The sequence below is a fragment of the Aulonocara sp. 'chitande type north' Nkhata Bay genome, linkage group LG7 (assembly GCF_057382095.1).
Source record: "Aulonocara sp. 'chitande type north' Nkhata Bay isolate Kocher_YH1m ecotype deep benthic linkage group LG7, A_spYH_male_GT1.1, whole genome shotgun sequence".
NCBI lineage: Eukaryota > Metazoa > Chordata > Actinopteri > Cichliformes > Cichlidae > Aulonocara > Aulonocara sp. 'chitande type north' Nkhata Bay.
The window spans coordinates 12712890-12725167 of record NC_141350.1 but is presented as its reverse complement, the minus strand read 5'-3'; the positions used below and the strand labels follow the sequence as shown (position 1 = coordinate 12725167).

At 40.2% G+C, this 12278-nt stretch overlaps 1 protein-coding gene across 5 annotated transcripts in view; it reads right to left on the bottom strand.

Moving 5' to 3' along the window:
* Positions 1-12278, bottom strand: part of scaper (S-phase cyclin A-associated protein in the ER) — a 58413-nt gene that overhangs the window by 30333 nt on the left and 15802 nt on the right. For all 5 annotated transcript variants that reach the window (XM_086298655.1, XM_086298651.1, XM_086298654.1 and 2 more), the window contains 11 exons: positions 11292-11459; positions 11077-11143; positions 10874-10991; positions 10422-10533; positions 9858-9998; positions 9619-9774; positions 9386-9528; positions 8765-8846; positions 8518-8670; positions 7221-7328; positions 3377-3513 (listed from right to left, as the gene is read on the bottom strand). In XM_086298655.1, coding sequence (XP_086154781.1) covers positions 3377-3513; positions 7221-7328; positions 8518-8670; positions 8765-8846; positions 9386-9528; positions 9619-9774; positions 9858-9998; positions 10422-10533; positions 10874-10991; positions 11077-11143; positions 11292-11459 — 1385 coding nt within the window. The remainder of the gene's footprint in view (positions 1-3376; positions 3514-7220; positions 7329-8517; positions 8671-8764; positions 8847-9385; positions 9529-9618; positions 9775-9857; positions 9999-10421; positions 10534-10873; positions 10992-11076; positions 11144-11291; positions 11460-12278) is intronic.

The window sequence follows — 12278 nt, the reverse complement described above, 5'->3', positions numbered from 1 at the left end:
TGTCATCTCCATGGCGTTAGTCAACATCTCCAGTCTGAAAAAGGCAAACTTTGTGTTTGTGCATGTTTGTGGGTGAAAATGGGTTATGGAGAGGTCCATTTATCTGTCAATCACACACTCCCAGACATGATAAGTAACTATTGATCAGAGGTTGACAGGGCACCTTCCGGTTAATCGTCTCTACACTGATAGAATCAAACTCCTCCCGGAAGACGACAAGTGGATTTCCTCCAACAGGCCATACCTGCTCCAACTAAAGTCTGCCCTTGAACACGAGAGATTGTGAAGAGTAGATTGTTCATCCAAAAGACACTGACATTTTCCCCTCACAGTTTGACCAAAATGACTAAAAATCACAGATAGCCAGTGCACAAATTTAAGCAGTCAGAAATTCAATATCAATGCTAATTTTGTATCTATTAATTTGAGGCCATTGGTTTAATCCTCAGCTCCTCTAGTTCACATACAGTGTCCTTAGGTGAGATAGTGAACACAAAATTGCCTCTAATGCATTCCAATGTGAATGACTGGGTGAATGTACCCTATAGTGAAAAGCGCTAGTCCATTTAACTGATTATGTTATTTAAAATTAATTTATCATAAAAATCCTTAAAATCAGTTTTACTAACAGAAAAGAAAAAATACTTACTTACAAAATAATCATTAGAACAGATTTTCAACAGTTATAAGCAAAGGGGGAAAAAAAATCCCTAAGTGGCCTGATTCAGCGTTCATTCTGAATATGTAGTGATTTTATGTGCCACGTGAGCAGGATAAATAGGTAGCACAGACATGGTTTAATAAGGACTTGAACTATATCCACTCTGTTTGCCATTCATGAGATTACAATATTAATCTGACAGGTTTATATCTAATCAGGTTAAACAGGGAGCAATTGCTACACAATTTATTATAGTCATGTAAAAAATGGGCAATAAATCTTAGTGTTCGGCAATAACGGAGAAAGCCCATTTCTACAGTGTAGGGCTATAAGCACTTCATAATACACGAGATCTCGATTCCTTTTAATTATTCCATTTTGTTTACAGAGAATTTTCTCCACGTTTACATCCAAATCATGGCTACACTGCAAAACAGACCCACTTTGAGGTCATAACAAGTGGTAAAACCTTTATAAAAGTGACAATGGTTCAATAATTCAATCTAGTCCATTTAGCTTGTCTGTGTATTATTAAGGACATATGTTTTTCCTTTAAGGGAACCTCTTTTTTCTCCCTTTATCTAAGGAATCAGGGTGGTAACACAAGCTAAGGCCATGCTTAGCACCTCATGCAGTTCTCCATACTCTATAAGGCGTGTCTACATATTCACGTCACTCTTAGGTCCACGTAGCCAACAAAACAAACCACAAGCAACCAGAAACAGGCAAAAAGCTCATATCTGAGTATCAGTGTGTACTCTGCTTTGAAAGTCCAGAACTCATCCTGACACTGACAGGCTACTTACATTAAATTTTAATAGCTTATTTTCCCTTCCAAAAAATTTATTATAGAGGAGTTACGCCAAATAAGTGGGCTAAAGTATGTGTGTGCCACTTTATGACACAACAGGGCTCCATGCAGGCCTAGTTTAAACTCCTGTGAGACACACTCACATTTTACGGACACCATACGGTGTTCCAATAAAACGGTTCATTTCCACCCAGCGGTGAAGCAGCTCACCTTTATGTTTACAGGGGCTCTGTGTTATTTATGACCTCTGAAGGCCTGCTGCCTTTGAGTGCTAGTCTCAGCAGAGCTGGTGCGCGAGTGATGGTGAACAGAGGCAGATCATGTTGTCACTTTCTCAGTACCGCTGAGTCTCACAAAGCCAAAAACAGCAGAGCTGAGAATAAAACATTGCAGTAGAAAGGCAGTTTCAGCTTGTAGTTGCCTCTTTGGAATACATTTTTCCTTCTGAACTATAAATTATTAAAACAGTGAAAACTCATTCATTGCCAAATTTTCAGCTTAATTGTGATAAGATTTTAGAGGATCATTAGGTCAGCCTACACTCACAAAACAGCACAAACCCCTGCGATAACAAATGACGACATGTACTCGACCATCACAGCCAGTCTTTTTTCCTCTCTCTCCCCCCTTCTCTTTACCAAAAAAATAAAAATAAAAATATTAATGACGAAAACGAAGCTATCCAACCTTAAAATTCATGAGTGGTGGTGAATTCTTAGAGAGCAGGAGAAACAAATGTTTAGTCATGCCATTAACATTATCAGCGCAGTGAGTAAAATGCTCGTGCGTCCACGTGCACTGACCGGACATCAGGGTTTGCTCGAGGACACTTAACCCCTTGAGGACAGGAGGAGGAGGGGGTTCAAAGTACCAACACTACAACACCTGCTATACTTCGGGAGCCACAGTCGTGTCATTACATTGGTATTTTTGTGTGTACATAAAGTCTTTATGCTCTTCCTCTGGCGTGTGTCACCACTGTTTTTTCATTTAATTACATCTTCAAGCTCGGTTGTAAAAGCGAATATTAAAAGTGAAAAGAATAGTAATGTTTTGATATGGTTCCTGGCCAGTAACGATGAGTCATCAAATTCAGTTTAGGGAATCAGTTTTCAGTGATCAAACATGGAAGATGAGGCATCCAAAGCGGTAGCTAGCTGGATCAAGAGTGTCGTTGAAAAAACACAAAACAAAAACATGTTCAGCAGATCACTTTTTCTTAATGTCTGCATACACATTTGTTAATATGATTTTTCAGCCCGTGACTAAGTTTGATAGATATAATATGCTGATTTATAATTCATTCATTCTTTTTATTGTGCGATTGCTGTCTTTTGAGGGTAAGTCTTCCCAATAATAAGCATCGGTACCATCTCACAGTACGCACTGCATGTCTCATCCCTCAAATCTCTTTTTTGACAGCCAGCTGGATTGATTGAGTTCAGGTCCAGGTTCTGACACACAGCAGCGTCACCTCCTATTTGTTGATTGCTATTGATTTTCTTTGATACTTCATTTAAAAATCAATAATTCAGAACAAGAAAAATAGGCATGGCTCATACATACTTGAACATACATCGCTGGTACTGAGGAAGGCTTCAGATTTGGCAATGCCATGGCAGTAATTTGGAGGAAAGCTCTTTACAGGTGAAAGCTGGAGAGCCACGGATCGATTTGCAGCTTTGCTCCCCAATCACGGAAAGTGGTCATAAATTAACATCATCAGTGTTACCTTGTAGAAAGCCTGGATGCACGTAACATCTGTTTTCCATATCGTTGTCACTCATAAAAAGAAAAAGAAAGGAAAAAAAAAAGTCCTGGCTGAGGTTTGTCCTCTCCTGCCTGCGAGAGGGTGGTGAGAAAAATCGAGACTGACAGTAACAGAGAGAAAATGGATGAATTACCTGGAGTTCATCCTGGCGCGGAGCTTTTTGGCCTTCTTTCGTGCCTTCTGCCGCTCTTCTCCATCCTTCACGCTTTCCGAAGAAACAGAGCTGTCCGTCAAAATATCCACAATGTATTTTTTTAAGGAAAGATGCTCCTAGAACAGGGAAGAAAAAAAAACAGAATATCAAAAGCTACTAACAAATTGTTCTCAGGTTATTGGTTATAACAAACTCCGAGAGCCGCACTGGAAGGAAAATAAGTAATTTTCTGCAAGTGCATAACTTTAGCACTCATTTCCTGGAAGGCAGACATTGTACTTTTATGGAAACAAATATAGGTTGCACCATGTCAGCCACAACACAACACTGCTGCTTGCACCAAATATACTGTTCCTGTACAAACAGCAATTAAACAGCATTTGCTTGCTACTTTTTACGTACAATTTTAACACTCTTCACTTTATACGCAGTAAACTGAAGGAAGGCAAAGACCAAAAGAAAGACTACACTGACATATCGCAGGAAAAGTAGTGTCTGTGTTCGTTTCTCCTCTTTGAGTAGTGAAGATGAGTTCCAACGTTTTTTTCCTCCCTCAAAAATTTTGACTTTAATCTGAATTTGACAAAAAACAAAAAGACGTGCCCACTTTGTACTTTTTCCTGTGACCCTAATCCTTTTCCATATTATTAGACGCAACTTGTAGTCTTATGAATGTGTTATGTGACACATTGTTGCATACCTCTCAGTAACACCACTGAATACTGTAATTACTCTCAGTAATGAATGCTCTTTTGAAGCCACCTGCCTGCCCACGGACATGCTGCAGGCCAGGAGGTGTTGCTTCCTGTCAGACAAGTATGATATTTCTACTCATAGACAAGAGAATATAACCCAATTTGAACAGCATGACACATGCGGAAGAAACCAATTACTAAATTACACTGTCATCCAGCACCCCAAAGGATACAATGGCCCCAGACAAAGGGTTTCAGTTATGTAGGCAAGTTATCTTGTGTGATGCCACAGCCTTTGGTCAAAGTTTTTCCTGCACCTGCTCCCTGAATAGGGCTCTTCACCGAGAGGCGTCGTATGAAACAGTTGTCATTAGTTGGGCTCAAGTGTGCAAAAGCAAAACAAGTGCCACAAAACTAATGCCTAAAACTAAAGGATTACTTACTGCGGAAAACATAGTTTATAACTAAAGATTCACAGGATTTCAACCATGGGAGACTAAGAATGGGACATTTGCTTCAAATACATATAAAATTGAAAAGAGAGAGAAAGAGAGCGAGAGAAAAACTAAGACACTGTCTTAATGTTCAAGAAAAGAATAAAAGAAATCAAGGCACTTCATTTGGAAGCATTCTTGAATGATTTGGGTTTTTTTTTTTCAAAAGTAACAGAGTGTGACTCTAGTTCTAGTTTCTATACAAAGACGACACAAAACACGCCAGTTTAAATTTGACCACACACACAATCACAATATTAAATTCAATTAAATCTCAATATTACATTCCTCATTTAAAGTTGAAGCAAGATTTTCAAAGCTTCAGGACCGATTCACTGAAATGAATGTGACTGTAGTTTCCTCTGATTTGCATTTGCACACCTCTGCCCTCGTTTCACTGATATCACAGGTCACTAATATCTCGTGACCGTAGCTATCCCTCGCTTAGAAGACAGCAGCTCAGTAATCTCTCAGAGAGGCCATCCTGTGAACTGGCTGCTCACTTAATGGAATTGCTTCACCAACAGATAAAACACATCTGTTGGGAAAGACTAGTTACATAAAACGTATCCATTGGGATATAAATTCTGTTTTTCTTTGTTTTGTCTTTTTTGAAGGTTGTTATGTACTTTGTGAATTTAGGATGAGAAGATTTAACAACATATATTTACCTACCAAAGGAACCTCTGCAACAAAACTACACAAACACTGGTCAAAGGGCATTGCAGCTACACGTTGCCTCTGGTGAGAGAAACTAGATAGTACTATAAACATCTCATCTTCCTCTTGACACAAACTGCCCTTTAACAGATCAAAAAGACAGCCTACAGAAATACAAATTCTACAAGATATGCTCATCCAGTCCATCTTTTCTACCATACAAAGGCCAGCGTGGTAGACTTCCATTTGGCATACACAAACAGCCTTTTCATGCAGTCTCTTTGATAAAGAGATAAGACTCGGCTGCTAGTTGAGCAAATCACACAGTCATAAAAGAAGGACAGAAGTCATACAGAAAGCAAACAAAAAAGCAAATCAACTATTCCTTCATTATCAGGTAAATAATCTTAAATCGCTTGAACTACACAAATAAATTCTGGTGGAGAGACTGCTCTTTTAAACAGCAGCTTTGTTGCTATACCGAATCGACCGCACATCTCAAAACCGTGTGTGGTGGGAGAAAATTTCTGGACATTTCAACAGGCGTCTCTATTTGTATCTATCAGTACAGCTTCAACAAGTCCTTGAGGACTACTCAGTGCCTCGCCTAAGTCAGTTCTGATACCCGATGCAGCGTGGCGATCACTCTACTCATCGTGCTTGCCAGTCGCTAAAGACAAGAACAGCCTTTCCTCTGAGAAACCTATTTATTAATTACCCTAGATATAAATTCCTTGCGTTATATGGGTTTTGGATGTTATTTCATTATATCAAAGCAGAAAAAAAAAAAAAAAAGGAAAGCAATCTCAAGTCCTCTACCCGTATATCGATCCACCCTGTTGAATACAAGTGAATTTTCAATTTAATTCACAAGTCTCTCAGAATGGGAGAGAATGAAAAAATATGAGGGCACATCGGCTTCTGCTGAAAAACTATGGAGTGACCTCACAGACCTCACAGCACAGTTGGACAAACCATCTTCATTTTAATTAAAAATCCTTCGCTGCAGGAAGAGTTATGGAGCCACAGTGAAAAATAGTTGGCAGCGGCGTGAATGAAATTGTGAAACTGAGCTTTGATATAAATAATATGTGGGGCAGATGAATCTATCCAAACAAAGTCTCTTCACTTTAAATAAGAAAAGATAATTCTGGACATCTAAATGTTATATATTAGAGGTACAGGAATGGCTAAAGCCTCAGTCCTGTAATAACACATCTAATACAAATTGTCCAAGCATGACATCAAGATTAAGATGCAGGATATTATGAGGATGACCTCAGCAACGACCTAAATTCTGAATGATTAGTGCTGAAAAATGACAAGTTAAGGTTGTATTAGGATTACTGCTAAAAATGTAGTGAATCAAGCAAATACAAGGCATAAGTGTTCATATATAAACTGTTTTTCTCCCCAAACCCAAGGTTATGATGCTGTCAAAAAGGAAACAAAAAGAAACTGCATTTGGAAAGGAAATGATTAAAAAAAAGGAAAGTTATCAATTACTCATCACTGAAAAAAAAGCTTTGAATGAAGGAGCTGCTGAAGCCAAAGGTTCTGCGTACAGCACCAACAGTTGTCACCTTCACAATGAGCCCTGCTGAAAAGCCAATCTCATATTGCAGCCTGAGAGGTTACCTTGCATTAATGAGCTGCCTTCCCATGGAAAAGTGCTCCATGACACACAAAAAATAAAAAAGCCTGGAGACAACAGGGTGATGTCAGTCCTCCACTGAAGCGCTGAACCTTAACTGAGTACATTTCAAGGCTCATTTGTAATCTCACAAAGCCAGCTACAGGCCTGTGGCAGTATATAAGAGGACGTATAAACATCAATAATGACCGTGTCATAAAAGACTGTGCTCTTTGTCTATTTTTATTTTTTTATTTTACATGAAACAGGCAGCAACAGGGCAATACTCTTTGGCAGAGTGAGAGGATGTTTGTTCCCAGCTGGGTGACAGTGATACGCACCACTTCCTCATCGGAGAGCTCCCGTCCCTGGATGCTGCTGCTGTCTCGCACGGCCTGTTGGTGCCTCTTGCCCTTGGTGTGGCTGAACAGGTGCACCTCTGAGGTTATCTACAAATACAAACAGAGTGGTCAGAGGTCAGTGCTGTGGACACAATGGAGAAAGAGGCAGGAGAAGGTCAACAGGGCCCCATGTTGCCGTGGTGAAACAATATACCACAGAGACACATACACTGGGACAAGAACTGCCTCCTCTAAAGCTTAGTTTAGAAAGGGATTTATTATGTTTAGGTCAAGCTCCATATACTCTGCTATAGCAGATTTGCACGACTGACTGTTCAGAATACTCATCTTATCATATTTTGGGTCTTGGCATAACCCCTAGGTTCATTCACTAAAATAAGCCAATACCAATGGATGAAGATCTTGGGGCTGACAATGGTTAGAGCAATTGCCATACATTATGCTGCAGTGATATACTTTTGTATCTCACTTAATTGTTCTGGTTTTTATTATATAAACAGAACTTAGGGCAACCATGTACATACAAGGAAAAAAAAAAGAAAAGCAAGCTGATGACAACAGTTGACTCATCGCAGATTGCTGACTAGCTGTAGCGGATGTTTGAGAAACAGGAACTAGAAGAGACAGGTGTACAACAGGCAATGTTTTCCTGCCATTTCTGGAAACAGGCCCATTTGGAATGGTTTGTGTTTAATATAATTAAATAAAGTGCTTGCTGTTGACCCATCTATGATCCCTAGTGTCAGATGCTGGCCAAGGTCATCTAACATTTTAACAAGATTCCTCCCCACCCCTTTTTCTGATGCTGGTTTGAAAACTCAAGGTGTCCCACCCTTGTTTTGGTGGCAGCCAGTTAATCAGAGATAAATGTGTCTGCTCGTTGCCTGATGCTCCAAAGAAAGAAAGGAGGGGGGGGGGGGGGGGGGGGGGGAGGCATAATCATGGCCAGTCATAAATCTGTTTAGGTGACTGTGTTTAATCGGTGCTGTTAAATCCTCATTTAAATGTGGCCTCTTTCAAAACTCCTCTGAATCACCTTCAGGTTAGTAATTCTGTGTGTGTACATACAGCCTGTCAAATGTGGTCTTCTTTTTTTGCTTTCCTCATGTTTATATATAGCAAAGACGCATAAATATATTAGTTCAGGAGATTAAAATAAAAATATTTAAGTTAATTGGTAAAGTTAGTTGTAGAGTTAGTTAATAGTTCGGATACTGCATTAAATATTAGTGAAGTACTCTAACTGATCCAGAGACTGATTGGAAACTTTACATACCACAACTCCACACAGTGAACACTGTTTCTTGCGCTCATATGGTGTCAGTTTAGGTGCGTAGTCTGTGTTAGCATGTCGACCACTGCTGAGCTCAGCAGCCTTTTCTTTCCTCTGTTCAATTTGCTCCATATGCCTGCGGCTGCTCTCATCATGCTATGGAAGAAACCAAAAAACCCAGGTCATACGAGAAACATGGACTCTTGTCTAATGTTTGTTAAAGAAGCAAGGTGGCGCTGTATAAATGTACCTTCATCTGAATTTTCTTCTGCAGCTCCTCCATGGCTTCTTGTTGAGCAGCGCTGAGAGCAGCCAGACGCTCCTCTCGGTCTCTGCAGATGGGACATAAAATGAGTGCATCTAAAAGTCTTAAAAAGACAGCAAGAATCAAAGTGATGTAGCCTGTTTAATCAGAGGGTGCGTTTCTTTTTTTGACACTACGACTTGTAGATTTCATTTGAATAGAAGGGCTATTTCAGCTCATCAATCCACCCCTCAGTAATCCATAATAACAGAGAAAACATCTACAATAAAACACTTAACTACATCATTCATAAAAAATAGCTAGATACTTTGCTGGGCCACTTAAAGTTGTGGTAAGCTGTATTCTGCTTACTGGAATAATTTAGCACCTCCTCCAATGTTTCATTGTGAGCAGGAAAAACTGCACAACTATATCAGGACAGTTTACAAAGTCACAGACAACTGACACTGTATGAAAGTCTTGTCCTGGGCTATTGATTGGTGACTAAAGAATAAAAATCAGATATCTTCCCATTTAAATCTTAATCTCTCAATCTTAAACCACCCCCTCAAAGGGGGACAAAAAGTAAGTTTTCCACTCATGCTGAAGTGATTTGGAAGTACAAACCTCGCTCTTTCCCGTGCTGCATCCTCTCGGGCTTTCTCCTTTTCCTGCCTCTGCTGTTCAATACGAGCCTCCTGCTCCTTCCTCTTCATCAGCAGCTCCTCCACTCTGGCCTGTCGCTCTGCTTCCAGGACCCGCTTACGCTCCTACACAGGAGCGGAATAGATGGGGGATTGGTAATTTAAAAATCCTATTAGAGAACATAAATGAAGGCAAAAAAGGTTTTTCTTAATCACCTGCACAGCCTCATCTCTGGCCTGCTTCTCCTCCTGCCTCCTTTGTCTCTCTTCTTGCAGTTCATTAAGTCGTTGTTCATATTCACTTAACTTGGCAAGGGCATCGTGCCTTTTATTTTGGGCTTCCAGGGTGTTGATGAAAGCAATTTCATTCACCTGCAAAAACACATCCTTGAATGACAATATGAAAATATATATATATATAAAATGTATGACTGCAAGAGATTCGCTCTTAATACCTTGGCCTCCTCTTCTTGAGCTTTCTTCACAATAGCCTGCAGTTGCAGCTCCCTCTTAAACTCAGCGTGCAACAGTTTTTCCTCCATCATCCTCCGCCGCTGCTCCAACAACTCCTCTTTCCATTTCCTCACATCCTTTTCCTGCAGAAAGTGAAAAGCAAGCAGCAAGAAAAATCCACAGTGTATTCTTTAAGACCAAACAGACAATAGATTCCTGACCGCTCGGTTTCTAACCTCTGTCAGTGTGTTCACGTGGGGATTAATGAGACTAAACACCACTTCATGGATTTATGTGGTTAACCTGAATTATTCTGGGACTAACTCCTCTTGCCATGGCTGAGAGTACAAAAACAAACTTCATGAAAGACTGTTGATTTTGGCTGGGAGTCTCCATTACGACTGCCTGTGGCCAGCTGGCCTAGATGTGACTGGAATGGGTTACAATATTTGGTGATTCTATCAGGCAGTGTGCTGACAGAATCTCTCGCTGCGAGCCAGGCTAAGCTTAGCTTGCATGGAACTTCTTCGCGGTGCTTTCCGTCAAGTTCATGCAGACTTACTCACCCTCTCCAACAGCTTCTGCAGCTTGAGCGTCTTTTCTTCTCTGAGTTTGTCCCTCAGCTGCTGCGCCTTCAGCTGTTTCTCCTCATGTTTCTTCTTTGACTCTGCAATGGTCCTGTCAAAAATATGGAAATGCATCATTCATCTCTTTCCCTCTCCTTATCAACAATGTGGAAGGCAGACGCAGACCCTAACAGACACCTAGGGCCTGTTTAGACATTCTGGGTGGTAAGCTAAAAAGAAAGAGGTCAGACACAGTAAGTGAGCCTTTGATTTTCCGGATGCAGGGATCAATCCTTGTCAAAGTAGGGGAGGGGAGAGGGCTGCTAAAGAGTAAACCTTGGTGCTGTTCAGGAAGGCAAAAAGAAAAAGAACTGTGCTGATCTCGTTAGTTTGAGTTACGAAATAAGCCAACTAGCCGGGAAAAAAAGAAAATGCAATATATGATGTGGTACCTTTTACGTGACGGTGAGGACAATTTCTCATGCATGTGGATGCCGTGTCCAGGAGGCCGAGCGGGCTCTTCCTCTACCATGTCGCCCCATGATGTAGTCTGCCGCCATGGTTCCCGAGCTACAGGAAGGACAACAAAAATAGACTTGAGTGCAGTGTTTACCTTTACAAAAAGTGTTTAAATCTCAGATGTTGCCTTTCATACCATCGTAATCCGCCAGCATGTCATTCCAATCTATATTAGCTCCACAGCTTCCATTACCGATGCTGGCCTGTGGTAAATAATTGAGGGTTGTTTTTTGTTTTTTTAAATAGTAGATTCATAATAACAAAAAAACATCTTAAATACCATTTTAATGACTGTCAAATTAAAAGTACCAAACATTCAAAAGCATAATAAAAAAACATGACGGATCTTACAGAGAAGTCACTTTCATTGTCAGTCTCCAGGTCATTGTTCTCAGCCTGAATCTCTCTCGTCAACTGCTCCTCCTCAGCAATGGCACTAGCGATTGCCTCTTCGTTAGCCTTCTCCAGCCGGTCTGCCAGCTCCTCTTTCTTGGCCAGGACCTCTGCCATAGACTGGGGCTGAACAGAGAGCACAGATTCCACCTCACACATATTTCACATTCCATAAATGTTAAAACTATCCCACTGTACACCAAGTACACTATTCAATATTGGTTTACACTGAACATTTGGTTCAAATACTAATTTTTTGTGTTGATTTGAAAAATAAAAGTTGCAGAATTGATTCCTCTTTAATCAAAAATAGCACTGAAGAAATGTAAGTAGTTAGATTAGATGAAAGCTATATTATCCAATATCTCTCCAGCACCACTGAAACCCTACTTTCCTGAACTATTCCTGAACCAAGAGAGAAACTGCTGGTCAATGAGCTATTAAATACTAAACAAAACAGGGCCACTGTTTGTAATTGAAGAAAAGCGTTCATGAGAACATCTGTATATATTTTAGCTTCTGTAAAGGTGATTTGATTTGTCACTGGAACCAAATATAAGGGGGGATAACATACCAACCCAATCACAGTTTGTACAACACAATCACCACAATTCTCACAAGTGAGGAAGCATCCAAAATACATGCATGGCACATTAACAGTGAGGATGAAGAGATGGTAGAAGGAGGCATGGTTTTGCTCTATGAAACTAGCAATTTATTTAAGGGTTTTATGTATGAGGACTTGAGGTATTATTGTGAAAATAAGGGATTATTTCAGGGCCGGAATTACTCTAAATCAAGCGTAAACTAACAAGGAAGAGGCTTCTCAAAAGGATCTGCATTTGCAGCAGTATACACGAGTAGTTTTCAGTGTAGGTATACCAGTATTCTGCAAAAGATCAGACTAGTTAATATTCAGACTAAGGGAAGGTTCTACATAATATA